The sequence below is a fragment of the Poecilia formosa genome, unplaced genomic scaffold (genome assembly GCF_000485575.1).
Source record: "Poecilia formosa unplaced genomic scaffold, Poecilia_formosa-5.1.2 Scaffold158, whole genome shotgun sequence".
Lineage (NCBI taxonomy): Eukaryota > Metazoa > Chordata > Actinopteri > Cyprinodontiformes > Poeciliidae > Poecilia > Poecilia formosa.
Genome location: NW_006800097.1, coordinates 73,341 through 91,322, shown reverse-complemented (window position 1 = coordinate 91,322; position 17,982 = coordinate 73,341). Strand labels below are relative to the sequence as shown.

Genomic DNA, 17,982 nt, shown 5'->3' with positions numbered 1-17,982 from the left:
TATAGTCAAATTAGTCTCAAAATTCTTACAGCTCGTTTAATAATCTAACAAAGTAAACTATGAAAGATCGAGTTATATTTAAAATTTTCAGTAGTTAATTCTGTAATATAATTAATATGTAAATCTGTTGCCATTACAAGAAAGCATCTATAGTAAGTGAAAATTTATTTGATGTATTTAGGCCTACTACACGTTCAAATGGAGCCTTTTGACAGAGCAACAGTTTTAACTTATTCAGTTATATTAAAAAAGTTACAATTAATTATGTTTGTGTTTTGATGTGTGTGTGCAGTCTGCAGAGTTTACTTACAAACGTTTCAAACTATTTCAGATACAGTAGTAAACTCAGTTAATTATTCAGTTTGACATGAACAATTGGAATGTGTGTCTGATTGTATTCAAACAATTTTTTGTAGCGCCAACAAAGACATTTGTTGTGAATTGGCTTAAATTGATTTTAATCAAAAACAGAAAATAAATGATCAACAATATTTTCTGCTCTTAATTACTTTACAATTTATGTTTGAACTGAGATACTAGCCAGTGTTCAAACTAAAAATGGCTTGTTTTTCTCTTGTCTGTCACCATTACCATTTACTGGTTAGAGCGCCACCACAAGGCAGAACCCAGACTCTATTGAAGTCATGTCATTTTATGCAATAACACACAAAACTGAAATCATTTATAATTTAGTCTGAGCAAAACATTGTCGATTTACCTTTATCCTGGCATTTTTTTTGCTTTTCTTTTTCCACTTATTCCACTGAGTAATACTAGGAATGCAATCAGGGAAAATATTATAACGATTCTTTCTTGCTGCTTGAGATCTGTAAAAACTAAAACACTTTTTATTTTCTATCCTTTTTTCCTCAGCTCGTTTTTATCAGACTTCCCCGTGATTGAGTCTACAAAAAAAAGTGTCTAAATTATTGGCTAAAACATCAATAAATACAAAACAATCACTATAATTCAGACAAAATAGATGTCAAGCTTTTAATTAAATGAAAATGGAAAATATTAAAATAATTAAGCATTTTCTACAAGTTAATCAAACAGCAACATTATCAATTATAATAATGACATTCAATTGTAATATTAAAAAAAAGATTCAGAAAGCTTTTAATTGCTTTGCTGATTTTTGAGGGTTGTATTTACTGAACACAAAACATTTTATGAGTCATATATTTATTGCACCCAGTTTTATACGATCCTGCTTTTAAACAGCTTTGCTTTGTGTTTCCTTATTATAATTATGGACCTACATAAAATAATGAAAAGATACTTAAATTAGGATATATAAATATGTTGCATATAAGTGTGCCACTAAATGGTTCTACTGTTTAATTGTAGTTTAAATTTTAAAAACATATCAATTTCAGAAGTTTTTATTTTTTGGCTTCTTTCATTATTATTTTTGAAGCTTGTGTTTCCTCTAATATTTAAGTTTGCGCATCCTAAATGTTATTTTTATTTGGAATAATCTAGATGCACACTGACAGCAGCTTGTGAAAGATTTATAGAAAACTTGACATGTTAACAGGACCTTCAGTCAAATTCTAACATTTTCTAAAAATAACAGTAATACTGTTAAAAATTAACGTCACAATCAACTTGGATTTTATTAAGTATGTTTTCTGGTGGAAAATAAGTTGATATTGAAACAGAAAGAAAATCTTTGCCACTGCAGATATAAATAAGCAAATAAAATAAAAATTGTACGACATCACATGGGGTGCAATGTTCCTAAGTTAAACAACAGATGTATTGTTACTCAAATGTCCTATTTCTCTAGACCAGTGATTCCCCCCCCCCCTCCAAGTTAATATATTTCCGACTTCCCTGCATCGTTTTGTAAAACATGTAAGGTCTACTAAATAGTAAATGACACAGAGAAAACAAATAATCCCTTAAATCTGCTTTTTTTTTCTAAATCAACTGCCTAAATGTTAAGATGTGTTTGGGAAATTTTTTAAGCTAATTGTTTGGTTATTAGTCTACACATTAAACCAGAACTTTACTAGATTTGTACATTGTCACATGTATAATAATTTAACCCATTCAAATCAAACAAGATAAAAGTAAAAATATGTTTCTAACTTACCAGCTGCAGTGCTGTGGATTCCCAGCAGAATCAAAAACACAAACTTCATCATCTTGACCATCGAACTGCGGACCAACTCAGTTGTCCACATTTACAGACTGAGAGCATTTCGCTCATCTAGAATCTAAAAGGGGCGTCAACATGAATATGAACCAATAACAAAAAACATCTGTCTGTAACGTCACCTAAATCCAGGTTAAATTTCCCTGGAGGGGTTGTCATCGAAACTGAAACTATTTCTGCGTTTTGTATCAGGTGGTGACCTCAGACACTGACGCGTTTTGATGGCATTCAGCGCCTTAGAGAGATTTTCATGTTTCTCCTAGTATTGGCGGATTTTACTGCTAATTATTTCTAACACTGATAGGACTTTAAGTTGCATTTTAGTCTCAGTTTCCTGGTAAAACAAGAAAGAATGAATTTCTAGTTGTATTTGTTGAGTTAGAATGTTTTAATTATTAGACGTCTGACTTTAATATTTGGCCTATAAAATACTGAATAATTATCACGGCGTTCATTTATGAGTACAGTACGTTTCTGTGGTGAAGTGCGCCCTCTAGTGGTTTTTACACATCACACATTTAGACTGAGGTTCTAAAAAGTTTTTTTTCCTCGTTTTTAGAGTTCAAACTCAAAAATATAGGCGACAATACGAGTTTACAATAAAGCACTTAAAAAACGGGCTTGGTCTTACAACATAAATGTTGAATATTAATTTGGAACCAGGATCCGTAAAACTGAATGAAGGAAACATTTCACACTGAATAAAGCTTTGGCTTCACTTAACTGACTTTATCATTTTTCTATCATTTAATTTTTATTCATCCACAATACCTTACATTTCACAGTAAAATTTATAAAATATGAATTAAAGTCATTCACTTCAGTGTATTTATACCTCCAGATTACCAAATAAAACAGAAAAAAAATCAAAAATCTAAATATGTCTAAGTACATATTAAATACATATCAATTATGTCTCATTAAGCTCACTTTTTTGGGAAAAATATAATTGTGAAAGATTCTATAAGCAGCTAATTTAATATTTATGTAGAGCAGTGGATGGGTTTTATCCAAAATAGAAGCATATTGCTCTGCCACACCAAGTACATTGTATGTAAAATGGGCTCTGACAAGTTTATGAAGATTAGAATGTTGTGTGGAGCAGAATTTCACAGAAAAGGTCAAACACTTCTAAATGAATATTACATTAGTCTATATAGTAATATATTATAAATGTAAAAATGATAACACAAAAATCCTAACAATTGTCGTGACGAGGGGTTGAGGTGGTGAGGATGAAAGCAGGCGGACCCAGGAGATAGGTGAAAAATGATGAATTTAATGATATTAATCCAAGTATGGAACAACGGGGAACAGCACGGAGGAGCAACTGACGGCACGAAGGAACAGGTAACAAATGACAAGGATCCAACAAGAGACAAAGACAACAGGTGGGTTTAAATACACACGGGTAATCAAGGGAATGAGACACACCTAGGAAACAATCAACGGGGAAGACGCAGAGACAGACACACAGGGAGCAAACTGAAGACAAAAAACTCTAAAAATAAATACACAGAAACATGGATCATGACAACAATATGCTAAGCAAAAATGTGTTGTAGTACAATGTGTTTTCCTGCTTACTTTTTTCCAGGTTCCAGGTCAGATTGGAAAATTTTCTCTATTTACTGTTTGAGCAACAGTAAATAGAGAAAATGTTCCAATTTACTTTGCATTTCAGTAACACTTTATTTGAAGGGGGGTGAATAAGACTACACAACATTCTAATCTTCATAAACTTGTCAGAGCCCATTTTACATACAATGTACTTGGTGTGGCAGAGCAATATGCTTCTATTTTGGATAAAACCCATCCACTGCCCTACATAAATATTAAATTAGCTGCTTAAAGAATCTTTCAATTATATTTTTCCCAAAAAAGTGAGTTAAATATTAACAAACATCAGAAATTTTCCCAAGAATTACATGTTTTTAGAGTAAACAGATTTATATATTCTGACTCACCTGCTATTGTGCTTTGTATTCCCTGCAAAACCAGGAGAAAATAAATAAATGCTTATTTTAGCCATTTTATTTCTAAATTCTTATAACAAGTTGAACCTCCTCTTCCCTTCTAAAGAGAGTCTGGCAAAAAAACAGGAAGAAGAGTTGGAAATATGAATTTCCCCTTTCAAAGGAACTTCTTTGAAGTTCTATCCATATTTTATATGCAATTATGCATGTTACAGATATTAAGGTAATATCCAATTCTAAAAATAGGAATATAAAAATTAATTTATAAAAATTTATAAAAAAGAAACAGTGGGAAAGAAAAAATTGTAGCTTGTGGGAACCAAAACAATACTGGCATCAATTTTTTTTTCTTGTCTCAACATCATCTAGCAGTTATTAATTGGTAACACTTTATTTGAAGGGGGTTGAATAAGACTGTCATGACGCTGTCATAAACATGACATAACACCTGTCATGAACATCAATAAGTCTTCATGAATATTTATGACTGTTGTCATAAAGTGTCATTCGGTAAATTATGACACTTTTAATACAAAGTTGACATTATTCAAAATGTCTTTGTTATGACAACTTGACATTAACCAAGAAATAATGATCTAACATAAATGTGTCATAATACTAGTCATAATGATTTAATTATTACACTAGCAAAAGCTTTAATAAAACAATGATTAATATTTCCACTCCCTGAAATAAAGCAAAACAAGTAGGACAAGCAATAAAGATTTCACTAAGCTTTATTACACGGTCAAATGATTTAATAACAGACTCATTAACAATTTATTTTACATTAACTAAAGTGGAACAAGTAGCACCAGTTATGAATATGTCATTAAGTGTTATTACAGTGTCATTAATATTAACTATTACCTCAAGTAAATTGAAACTAGTAGCAACAATTATAAAGATGTAATTTAGTATTACAGTGTCAAATGCAATGCTAACAGAGTTATTGATATTAAGTCTTACCTCAAATGAAGTGAAACACACTGGACTACTTATAACTACCATCATAACTGTAGAACAAACCCTTTGTACATTGGAATAAAACAAAAGATAACTTGTTCTAAGATAACAGAGGGTTTAACGTCTGGTCAGTATATTGTTACTCTGAAATGCTGATTGAAAAACTAAAACAGAATTACTTATTCTTTAACTTAAGAAGATAGGTTCTTTCAACAGTAACATTTTTTGCTTTGATTATGTCAGCCATCTCCTTCGTAATAGTCTTCCTGTAACGCTCTGAAAACAGGAGATCTTCTTCTTGTCTTCATTTCCTGGAAGCAGCTCTTTGCACACTGGTTGTGTAGTTTGTGGAAGGTTGCTTAAGTGTGGGTACGCAGATTCGGCTGGTGCCCTGGTAATTCCTGGTTCTCCAGTGGAGGCTGAGGTTGTGGAGGGTTGTTACCTGGAGAAGCTGGTGGGAGCGAGCCCCAGGAAGAGTTCCCTTTTCTTTGTGAAGGGCAGGGCGCCCTGGAATGGGGTTCGCCCTGATAGAGGGGCTTGTGCCCTGGAAAGCGTTGCAGTTCTGGCGGGGTCTGGTGAGCTCTCACTGGCCCTTGAGAAGGTGTAAATCTCGCGCCAGTACCCATATGCGCAGCAGGTCTGCAAAATCAGACCTGTTATTGCTCAATCTCGTGTGGCTGAAAGCCACTTGTCCCTCTAAGAAGTTGGACGCCGACCGCACGGGGGCTGTGTAACTAGTTAGCATGCCACAGTCTCGTTTGTTATCGGAATTAACCAGACAAATCACTCCACCAACTAAGAACGGCCATGCACCACCACCCACAGAATCAAGAAAGAGCATCTGAATACTTTCCATACCCACTGTACATATCTCTATTTTCTAAAGTGGCAACAGAATATTTTCAACAGATGTTGCAGAGATATTTGCTCTGCTAAGATGAATCATAAATGTAACATTTATGATTTATTAATTTTTAAATAATTTTATTGATTTCAAAAACAATCAGCAATTATTCAGTATTTTCAGAACTCACATAGGTCACAGTATGAAACTGAACAAATAAACAAAAAGAAGCAAAAGAAGCTCCAAGTCTAATTCAAGATTTTATTCCTATATATAGGTATATTCATTTATTTATAGGTATATTCATTTATTATATGTATTCATTTATTTTAATATGAAATACATATTATAGAAAAAAAATTAACACCCCAAAAAAGCCATTAAGTCAAAAGATCAACTGTTGGAAAATGAAAACAAATAGAAAAACTTAGTGAATTAACAACCATTTGCAGACTGTATGTTTTATTATGTTTTTAAACCTTAAAGTTTTAGTTTGAAATGTCTGCTGAGTCAACAGGAAAACAGCATCAAGTCCATCCTGACATTACTATGGCAAAAATATTTTTTTATTCTTAGATCTTGATTGGATTTTACTATAAATCAAAAAGCAAAAGAGATTAACCTATTCTCAAAATCTCATACAGAAATAATATTTGAAACAACATAAAACAACTAATTGAATATGTACATCTGCTGCTTTAACGAAATCGAGGAACTTGGGAAAAGGCTGAGTTTGCTGCCTTTAGATATTGGTGTTCAAAGTCTTCGTTTGGTAGTTTTCTTTTTGCTGTTGAGACAGTTAAAAGGGCAGAAATGTTATTTATACAAGTTTTCCATGTACCTATGTCATACACTGTTTGCATCATGCTAACCTGGCCATCGTCTTCCTGTGCTAATCTGCATATTAGATATGTTTTAGAATTGTAGTTTTTGCCTGCAGATTTATCAATGGTAGCAGAGGAAATTAATGAAGTCATTCAGTCCATGTTGGCCACACTTATTTGGCCACAAATAATTAACATCAAAATCCACCTTTTTACAGTGGAGTACGGTTGTTTACAGCCCAGCCAATTACCAGTAAGCTTCTTAGTGTTGAACTGGTGCATTACAGGCATTACGGCCAAATATTAGTGACTGGGCAACATTTAAAACTTGAACAGAGTCCACACCTCCAGTAAGCAATCGCTTCTCAGTAGCCGAGAGCCCAGACTGCATGGACAAAGCAATGCATAGTGCAGGAAACTGGTTTTTTACCAGGCTAGCATCATGCATACAAGGCACTGAAACAGACACTGTTATAATAGGTCCTCTCACAATCAATTAGAACAAAATGTTAGAGGTGAAAGAAAATCTCTTGTCCTGAGCTTTAATTGATGGTCTGTGGTTCCTCAGGGCAGCAAATGGAGAGAAGTCAACCAAAGACTGCCTTAAGAATATCAAAAAGTTGCAAAATTTTTCAGTGAAAATCAGGCAGTGTGTTCCTATGCATATCTGATACTTTTCCTCTTTTGTCCAATTATACATACTTACTGTCTTCCTTTATTTCCCCATCTCTCCTAATTTTCTGCTTTTAACTTTAGTAACAAGATTGTAAACACCAGCCTAAAACTGTGTTGTAGCTGATGAATTGTGTATGTATAAAATTTTTTACTTTTATTAAGAAAAAGAGAAGGTGAGCATGGGATGAAGTTGAGTTGGGCAGGAGGATGATGTGCATGTGTGGGGAGGAAGGGAGAAGCATGAGGTGGAGAGGAAGGGGAAGAACTCTGCCCCTGATTTGTTGCAACAGGGTGGTATGGAGAAAATTTATTTTGCAGTTCGTTCTTAAAGCTACACTTGAGTTTTGTAAGCATTATCTGCATTCCTGGAATACAACCTGTTGTGGTCTGTCTACCTGCATGTATCTCCACTATACCTGTCACACACTTCACCACCGCTTGTTCCGAGTAACCCACTAGGCAGCAACTCGGGGTATTCTAATTGACTGACTTTTGTACTTTTATGAGAATGAACTGAAGTTAATCTCTGGTGATATCCAGTAATGAATAGCCTGTACAGCTTGAATGTTTGATGCTTTAGACTGAAATTAATATTTACATCTTCCACTACAGAATAAATGTTATCTCATCATATTTACCACTCTTCTCTCAAATTTTGGTTCCCAAATAAACAAAATTACTGATTGTCTGCACCAAATACCACAACTAAAATAAAAAAGGATGAAATTCATGTGTACTGAATAAAATAAAGCTGTCGTTGTTTAAGTTTTCTGAAGTTTTTTCATTACTTAATTTTTTTTATGGACCTAAGTCAAGCCACTTTTAGAGCAAGAAGTCTTACTTGGACTAAACCTATTCTATTCAAAACATACATCGTTTTGCCTTAGATTAGATCTATATATCATTTGCCTAAATAATATATAGATATATAAATATTAAAGTTTAAATCAGGTCTATTTCTATTTAAAGGTCAACAAAATACCAAAAAAGGAAGGCAAAGTAGCAGACTCTCACCTTTATACTTCTTGTAAAGAAAGATTCCAACCAAACCAATTAAACCAATCACACTGATGACACCAAGGGTAGCCAAAGCTCCAACAGGGATCTTCACGTAGCCGGTGTTTGCTGCTGAAGACAAACCAGGTCACACTCATGTAGATTCAGAGGTTTTTTCTTATATTTTTTCACAGTTTTTCTAAACACCTTGACTAGTTTTAACTTTGTTCCTTTTGCTTTTTTCTGGTTTCTGTGCTTCAATGCATTTTATTTCAGCTACTATAATCATGAATGGCTAATTCAATAATATTGCAAAAATCCAGAAAATCATATTATGGCACAGGTTTATATACTGATTGCAGGAAAATAAAGCTTCTGATTCTAAGCCCTAAAACTGAATGTTGATTGAAAAACACAAGCAAGGCAGACAGAACATTTTAATCAGCAAGTATTTACCAATAAATAAAACTGGCATTTTATACAGTTACTTACATTTATTGGTCAAGATTCTTGTTTTTTCAGGTCTATGGATGACGTCTGCATTGACTCCAGAGAGCTGAAACACACATTCGTACTTGGGCCAGTCTTCAGGTGGAACAGATGACAGATCGATATAAACGCTCATCTGGAAGGTCCCATCATTGTTGGGGAGGATTTCTCCTTTACCAACACCCCAATGAATCTCCTCTCCATCTTTCCTCCAGAACATTTCAGCTCCGTTGGGGTAGAAACCTGTAGCGAGGCAACTGACCACAGAGGAGGGCGACTTCTGGAGGAAAGAAACTGAAGGAAGATCTGGAGAATATTTAAAGCAAACATTTTTAGTTTTTTTATAATTATAAATTACAATTGTTTGTAACTAATTTATACAAATTACAGAAAAAGGTTAATTAGTTTATTTCTTAATGAGGTCATCTAATGTGGAAGGGAAAAGTTAATGACTGCCAGAACAATGCAATAAAAACAGGTTAAAAAAGGCCAAAAGTTGCATGGAAACTGTGATAGTGATTTTTATTCAATACAAATTTCACACAAAATTTGTGAATATTAAAACTATGTAAAACTTTGTAATACCTGTTCTCATCATGGAGCTCCTCCCATAGTTCACATATTTCTGCAGCCACTCAGCACATGTCTGAGTTAAGTAGGACTTCTCAAGTTCTAAAGCATCTCCATCATGATCCCACTTTTGTATGGTGATGTCAGCTTGTGGTTTTGGAGCGATCCATTGATGTGTCCATGGGTCCAGTATGATCAAATCCTCTCCATCATAACCTATCTGATCATAACCTCTGACCTCTCCAGTCTCATCATCCCAATCACAGCCATACATCTGCTGGAAGACGTGAACTCCTGAGACACAGAGACAGAGTTTCATCAGCATCAGAATGTTAAAAACACAATCCATTAGTTCCTCCCAAATAAGATGATTTTAGTGTAATAGACTGCCCTATCGAAAACAAACAGAATCATTTGAACAAATAAAGTTTGTATTTATGTCAGCTGAAAAACATGGACAGTTTACCATGTGTTCATAAGTTTCAATGAGAGAACCACAACAAATACTGAAACACTTTGATTTGTGTTTCAAATATTTAATTATATAGGTTTTTATATATGAATATAAATGAAAACAGTTTTCTAAGATCTAGACTTCATTTTACAGAGTAACATACAGCAAGACTATTCACTGGGCTGAAATGTACTGGATTAGAAACAAGTAAATAACTTTATATGCACAAGAACTAACGATGTGTAAAATAATCACTGACACCACTGTGTGAAAAGCCGCATCGGAAATTTGACAATAAGCAATGTTTGAAAAATATGTATTATGTGCGAAGTAAAGTATGAACAAACCTCCAGTGTGGTTGAAGCGTTGCTTTGCAATGTTAATGTTTTTTTTGAAGATTTTCTGTTTTTCCCGACATGTCAGAGTTTCCTCCTCCCAGTAATTTGGATGTTCTGAACTCACATTATTCATCCAATCCTGTTTAGGAATGTTTTTGTTGATGTTGCTGTCACAGTAACTTATCTGAACATCATTCACAAATCCAACAGACACGTATGATGGGAAGCTTGGTACTCCTGAAGATGCTGTGTAGAAATACCTCAGAGAGTGGGTCACTGTAAGAAAAAGCACATTTCTGAATATTGTATAATTACTATATTATCACTCATACCTAATATAGACCCATGGTATCAGGTTCCATCAGGTAACATTTGAGAAAATATAGAACATACACCTAGTTTTTGATATTTTGATTATTTATCGGCCTAAAAATGCATCTTTTTAACCCCTCAACTGTCGCCCTCAAAACACTTACATGTAAATCAACGGGTCCATGATGACACCTGTATGATCATGACTGATAAGAGGCTTTAAACTAACTAATCTAGCAGCAACATGAGCTCACTAAAAATGTATCTAACTTTTCAAAATGTTGAATATCTGCTAAATAGTGATTAGTTCAGTTTCAATATACTTTTCATTTTCAGATATTAGGAGTCTTAATACTTATTAGGATTCAGACCAGAATCCCAGAATTTACCAAATAAAACATTTTTCCATAATTTATACTGAATCAACAGTAAACCTTTCTATATGTGAAAGTCAGAACATATTTCACCCCTGAAAACAACCTGTTGAAGTGTCTCTCTTGAGTCTTTGTTGAACATAATTTTGTATGCTTACAAGGAAATAGAAGCTGGGCAAGAGGACATTTATACAATGTTATTATTTAAACAGCAAATGAATCAACTAGCACAGAATACCTTAACTCTGATTCAGATAAACTGCTGCAATAACGGATGGCTAAAATAATCAAGTTGAAACCAACTTTATGTTGTGGGTCTCAGTTTTTCATGTGTAAGTCCAATAATAAAAGTTAAACTAATGTCAGAATCCTTCCAGGACAACAAGCTAGCAACATGTTTCACAATGTGCAATTAATATTCACACAAACAATCCCATAAACCTCTACACACAGATATGTTCTGATATGTGCTTTGATGCTAAATATTTATTTGCTACAGGTTCTGAACAAAACATTGATCCAATTCTGGTAGTCTATCAGCTTTTTAGTTTTTAAAAATCCCCAGTTGTAGTAGTTGTATGGTAAGTTTTCTTAATTATTATAATACAATTGTCTTGTTCGTCACTAGACTAACATCAAAACGCCTGCACCAAAGTTTTATGGCACATTAAACACCTGTCACCATCCTGCAGCAGGTCTGCCAAGGTGGAAGTCTGTGTAAGAGTATCAGAAGTGCAGAAGGAGCAAATAAAACAGAAATACTACAGAAAATATTAGAATATCTGTCCCCATCGACTCAAACATGACTTTGACTCAAAAACATTTGATTCAAACATGTGTCAAACATGTTTCGACTCATCTTTGAGCTTTTAGATGTTATTGTTGCTGTTTTGTGTTTGCAGGGATTTTACGTTGCACTTGTTTAACTTAATCGTTACAGAATGCAGCAGTCCATAAATTATTTCACTTGGCATATTCACTTGGTATATTATGTACTAATATCATCTTGTCTAAAGTTGACAAGTGAGTGCAGGCTAGATGTGAAAAATAATCACAGAAAACTTTTTTTTTATGTACAGGGTAGCCTACATATGATGAGCCAATGACAAGTATAGTATGTTTTTCTTAAGAGACACTGAATAATCAGTTTGTTTGGTTATCCAAAGAGAAAAGAGTAGGACAGGAAAAAAGTGAGAAAAAAGTCAGCAGGAAGACTCTGTGCTTTGAAAAATTGCATGTAAACTAAATGAATATTAAAGAAAATATAAAACCGATTAATTATTATTCGTTACATTGAGTGCTTTAATTTATTTTGGCTGAGAAAGTTCCAAAGCAACGGTAGAAGAAACGCTATTATAGAAGAAGTAAATATTAAACAATAAGCATCAAGGTTTGTGGATGCAAACAGGTTTCAGTATTTTAACAAACTCTATCCAGAATATTTATTGAACTGTGGTGTAAACCTGATAAACACACAAGCGCCCATTTTACGCGTAGCCTAACCCATAGGTAACAACACTGCTATAAATTGCTGCCATTTTTGGTATAAGGAACTCAGATATACAATGTCAAATAATAATGATATAATTTCACATAACGACAAATAAAATGAAGTCTTAATAGGCCATCCATTTGGTTATTTTTAGAGAATTATCTTTTAAGTTAGTAAGTAAAATGTTTTGCACTCGGGACTTAATACCATAAACTGTACACAAAGTTGTTATAATAAGACTAATTTTTAAAGCCGTATGTTCTAACTCACCTGTTAAAGCCGCTGGTATCCCAGATAAAAGCAGAAGGATTAAGGTCGTCATTTCGCCAATCTCGCTTTACATGTTTAGATTCTGTCTGAAGCTTCTCGAGTCTTCTTCCGTGTGAGAGACTCTGGAAAACATCGCAGAGGAACAGGTGTGTACCTGGAGTTCAGCTTTTATCTGAACCAATGAGAGCTCAGTTATAGCTAAACGTCACCTATAGCGATAGAGAGGTTAATTGACGAAAATGAAAGTACTCTGTTGTTAGATCGACCTTAAGGGAAAGATGGAACCTGATTAAATTTAGGTGGACTGTTTTTTGTAATCGGTTCAGGTGATAGCTGAAATAAATAAATATCAAAAATATTTGCGTGGTTTCAATGTAAAGAGAAAAAGTGTAAAAATTCTGAAATATCCATTTATTGATTGTTATTTTATGTTAAGAAAGATTAAAGAAAAGTTGTAGATTTATTCATTTTCATTCAAGAAATGTCATGATATATTACTTATTGATAATACCAAATAAACTTACCATAATAATAATAATAAACAAAGAAAAAAAGGAATAGGTTGTAAGAACCTTTGAAAAGCTGATGAAAATATATCCACAGCAAAGTGTTTCAAGTGAGCAGCACAAAAAATTCTAGAAGAAAAAAAACAAAAACGCACTGAGTTTGATATTTAATATGACCACTGTCTTGTCTCCATCAAAGAAACAAGCACAAATTAGTTTACTAGCATTTAATCATTTTTGCTGCTTTTATCTTTACATAAGTTGTGGCTTCTGAAGAGTTATTTCAGGACTGAATGGTGTCCAATCAGGCCATCATGACAGTTGTATCCTTTTTCATAATCAAATGATTTCTAGATATATTTAAATGTGACATGATCAAACTTTATCTATTAGATTAACTTTTTTCTGAGAATCACGAGCTTAAAAACACGGTGAAAAGAAATATAAAAAAAAATTATCACTACATTTTTACAGAAGTTGATAACTCTAAGCTGTGACTTTTGTTGTTTAAATGCTTGTGGCGTTATAGAGGCTCCATCAGGAAATGATAAGAAGGTCTGTCTGCAAGTCATCAGAAAGTCTTCTGGACCTATAAGAATACCTGGCAGATAAAAAGTCATTCTGTGTTAAGAGCGACTTAACTTTGTCCTTAAAAGTCTCCTTTAAAGTCCTTTATATAAAGGACTATATAGAAACAAAAAACTGCAGCTTTTTTGTTTGTTTCTTTTTTTTTTTTTTTGTTTGTTTTGTTTGGGTCTGCACCTTTCTTCTGCCTCAAGTCTCCAACTTGATCCAGGCTCTAAGGACCACTCTAACAAAGACATGCAGGATTTTATGTTTTATGGAGCTGCTCAAATTACACTCTGCCGAAATTAGAGATTTAATAAATTACAATCAGTATAGTCTTGTTTCCTAAACAAGGCATGCGACACGTTTTCCTTTTAATTGTGAAGATGTAAGATTTTTTAGTAAATGTTCTTTCATCAAATGTAAATTTTATCACATAGGGCAATTTTTAAAAACATGGTTCACAATACAGCTTTGTGTTTTGTTTTGCTCCTAAATACAGATTACCATGATATGATTCACCAACACTAGAATCAGAAAAATTAAGATTGTTTTTTTTTTTTTGGCCATGTTGGCTTTTATAGATCCATTTTAAAGCTTCTTGATTTTCCTTCCGAGTGAAGAGACTGATAATAAAGAGGAAGGGCAGGTGTGTACCTGGACTTTGGTTTTACAAGGGAGCCAGACCGTCCCCTTGTAACTGGGTTCAACAGCGTCAACCCAAAAATGAAAGTAAATTCAGTTTACATTGTCAGATCAACCTCAGTGGAAAGATGGAACCTGATTTTATACTGTTCAGTTCAGGAGATTTAAAAAAAAAAAGAAAATTAAAGTATCAAATGCAAATTACTTGCCTGGTCTCAATATAAAAATATTGTATAAAATTTCTTAATTTCTCCCCTTCCCTATCAGTTAAGAAAGACTGAAAACAAGATAAGATGCAAATTAAGAAAATCATTTTTGCAATTTCAACCCTCCGTGTTTCATTTTTGCTTTATTTCTTTGCAATTTTTGCCTTTTTGTGTCATTTGGCACGTCAGGCATGTTAACATCAGTAACCAAAAATACCTAAATAAGCTAATAACTCAAAAATACTTTCGAACTTTCTAAATAAATTAACTTATGGCATGTCTCAATATATTAGATAGTGATAATACGATCTAAAATAATAACAATAATAAACATAGAAAAAAGTAGTAGTTTGTGGGAAATAAAACAAACTTTGTTGATGAGTGACAGGGTTTTTGTATTTAATTTTGCCTGACTTAAACACAAGATTAAATATTAGAAATATGTCTGGATGTTCTTGAGATTAATTCAAATTATGACTTTTAAAGTCAATGATAATTAATTAAGCCTCCTTAATAAATATGACAGGACACTGTTTGAGATATGAAATATAACACTGTCTGATATTCATGCTTTTCAGTATGAATATAAGACGAAACAAGCACTTATTAATTTATGAGCATTTCATAATTTTATTTAAATAACGTTTTTTTTAGTTACAGTTGAAATCAAAAGTTTACATCCACTATATAAAAAGTGTCTGACATGAAATCAGAATAAACTTTTCCCATTTTAGGTCAATTAGGACAACAGAATTTTTTTCTATTTGCTAAATGCCAGAACAATGAGCGAGTAAATTTTTAAGGCAATTTTTATTACTTTCTTCAAAGTCAAAAGTTTTAATCATTAGTATTTGGTTCCATCACCCTTAAACGGTATGAATTGGATCAAATGTTTTGATTTTCTTCCATAAGCTTCTCACAGTAGCTGGCAGGAGTTCTGGCCCATTCCTAATGACAGACCTGGTGGAGCTGAGTCATGTTTCTAGGCTGTCTGGATCCTACACGCCTTTTCAGTTTTGCCCATAAATTTTTTCAATAGGATGAAGACCAGGACTTTGTAATGATCACACCAAAACACTGACTATGTTATCCCTGAGCCACTTTGCTTCAGGTCACTGTCCAATTGGAAAACCCATTTGCACCTCAACTTTAACTCCTGGCTGATGTTTTAAGAGAAATTATATCTACATGTTAAACTTTCATCAAGTATCAATAACTTTATTGATTAGAATCATCGTTGCCTGGTCATTCTAGACAAAGTTAATGTTGCACAGCTGAGTCTGAGCTGGTTTTCTGTCTGTTTAAGCTCTTATCTTGCTTCCTCACTCTGTCAGGGATTGTTTGGTTTTTAATCCAACTTATTTATTAAGAGCCAATTCATAATAAGCGTCATCTCAAGGCCCCTTATTACACAAAAATACACAATTTACCGTATATTGAAAAATATGTTGTTAATTTATTCCAACTATACAGACAGAATAGTCAGAAACATTTCATTGCAGCTCTCATTCTCAACAAGCAAGTAGTGGCAGAGAAAGTGTTTTGCACCGAGTTATTAATCAATCTCTCATACTGAGCCTGTGTGTGGTGAAAAGGAAACCTGTAGAAACTGATCTGCATTATCTGCAGCAACCTGCAGGATGTTTGAAACACTCAAAAAATACAGAACCACTGATCCAACATCCGAGAGTACTTTTATTAGTCCAGTCTTGAAGTTACAAAAGCATGGGATAGACAGGATATTTGTAATTTTGACAATATTCCATAAATAGAAAAAGGAAACCATAGAAACCTGTTAAATATGGGATTTACATAAAATGTCTTGGTAAAATTTACAATCAAAGTTCTTTATTTTATTTCTACAGGAAACCAACCAAGAGCTTTTTTCTTCAAGTACTCTGGACCAAAGATAACGATTTCTGTCTTGTTTGAGTTTACAAGCAAAAACTGAAAAGTCATCCAGGTTTTTATATCTTTAGGCTATTTTACTGATTGGATTTTTGATGACTTATGGATAGATGAGCACTATGACCATAACAGTGGAAATGTATCCTATGCTGACTTACTTTTACAACCCTGGAGTATCAAGAAAACATTTACTTTACATGAACAAACTGGAGTGTCAGACTAATATAAAGGTTTATTTACAGCAACTCAAAAGACTGTTGCATCCATTCATGTAATCATCATAATCATATCTAAAGTCTGAGCACTAATTAAAGGGAACCCTTCCTGAAATATTCTGGTAGGAACTGGGTCCAACAAAGAAGCTAAAGTTTTAAAATCATTCACAATTAACCTAAACCTAAACTATTAAACTATGTTAAGCCACTAAATAAGAATGACATTATCTACCACAAGGTCTGAAGCAACAGTAACTAAAGCCAGCACAAGATATAAGCAAACTTAGACACTAATTATTCTCTAACTACACACTAAAACAAGAACAAAGATGGCAATCAGCTCCCACTGTGAACTTTACCTTTTAAATGTACACATATCAGTGATGAATCCTAGAAAAAGAGATGCTAACAATAACATTTTTATTAATTTCTTATTTCATTTAGTCTATCTGCTTCTAACACCATGTGTTCGTTCATAAAGACACATTCAGGATTTAATTTGTTTTATGGAGCTGCTCAAATTACACCCTGCCAAAATGACAGATTTATTGAGTTACTGTCAGTATAAAGTCTTGTTTCCAAAACAAAGCATGTGACACATTTTCCTGTTTATGACAAACATTTTGTTTCTTAAGAATGTTTCTTAAAGTAAATTTAAATTTAATCAGATAAAACATTAAAAAAAAAACATAGTTCATAATGAAGTTTTGTTGTTTTGCTCCTGAACACAGAATACCTGGCATGATTCAGACAAGGAAATATGATGTAACAGGTGATCAAGGTGCTGCAGCTTGTTGCCATTTTGTGTCTCGCTACAATCTGTTTTAAAATGGCGTACAGGCAAACGCCTCTGACTCGTGACATTCCTGTACTTTTAAAAGACAAACAGCCTTTATAGTATAAAGAAAAATCTTAATCTTAAAGTTCACATGGCATCTAAAGATAAGCACTCTTGAAAATAAAACTTTAAGGCTTTATTTTCTAAAATAAAAACAGATCCTATATTTCTCAGATCAGTGAGCCACAATGAAGCTGCTTCAATTCTAATGAAACAAAACTAAAACCTTTTTTCTTTGAAAATATTGATGCAGCTTCTCTGGTATGCAGCAGAACAACTGACCTGACATGACTAGCAAAAGCTACGGTTATAGAAACATAATGGCACATTAACTCATATTCAAGCATTAACTG

The 17,982-nt window shown here is 33.4% G+C and overlaps 2 protein-coding genes across 3 annotated transcripts in view; both read right to left on the bottom strand.

Annotated features, from left to right (window-relative positions):
- The window catches only part of LOC103146390 (major histocompatibility complex class I-related gene protein-like), a 14,317-nt gene extending 12,104 nt beyond the window's left edge, over nucleotides 1-2,213 (bottom strand). Inside the window, exon 1 of the mRNA XM_007564294.2 lies at nucleotides 2,102-2,213. Within this exon, the coding sequence (XP_007564356.1) occupies nucleotides 2,102-2,192 (91 nt within the window). The 5' untranslated portion in view covers nucleotides 2,193-2,213. The remainder of the gene's footprint in view (nucleotides 1-2,101) is intronic.
- Nucleotides 2,214-5,765: 3,552 nt separating this feature from the next.
- Nucleotides 5,766-12,900, bottom strand: LOC107832861 (H-2 class I histocompatibility antigen, Q9 alpha chain). Of its 2 annotated transcripts, none has more exons than XM_007564296.2 (6): nucleotides 12,745-12,900; nucleotides 10,306-10,572; nucleotides 9,520-9,798; nucleotides 8,938-9,240; nucleotides 8,464-8,577; nucleotides 5,766-6,737 (listed from the first exon to the last, which is right to left on the bottom strand). In XM_007564296.2, the coding sequence occupies exons 1-6, from the start codon at nucleotides 12,794-12,796 to the stop codon at nucleotides 6,649-6,651; spliced, it is 1,104 nt and encodes a 367-aa protein (XP_007564358.1). In that variant the 5' UTR covers nucleotides 12,797-12,900; the 3' UTR covers nucleotides 5,766-6,648. The 2 variants fall into 2 exon arrangements, with proteins under 2 accessions (XP_007564358.1, XP_007564359.1); XM_007564297.2 differs by having other exon boundaries at nucleotides 8,464-8,574.
- Nucleotides 12,901-17,982: the final 5,082 nt, after the last annotated feature.

What these genes read in the sequence shown, in the direction of transcription:
- LOC107832861 (XM_007564296.2), bottom strand. Translation starts at nt 12,796, where the DNA reads ATGACGACCTTAATCCTTCTGCTTTTATCTGGGATACCAGCGGCTTTA. An exon ending in AAGAATCTTGACCAATAAAT is followed by an intron (nt 8,578 to 8,937) that starts GTAAGTAACTGT and finishes GTTTGTCTTCAG; the next exon opens with CAGCAAACACCGGCTACGTG. An exon ending in TCTTTACAAGAAGTATAAAG is followed by an intron (nt 6,738 to 8,463) that starts GTGAGAGTCTGC and finishes CTGTCTCAACAG; the next exon opens with CAAAAAGAAAACTACCAAAC.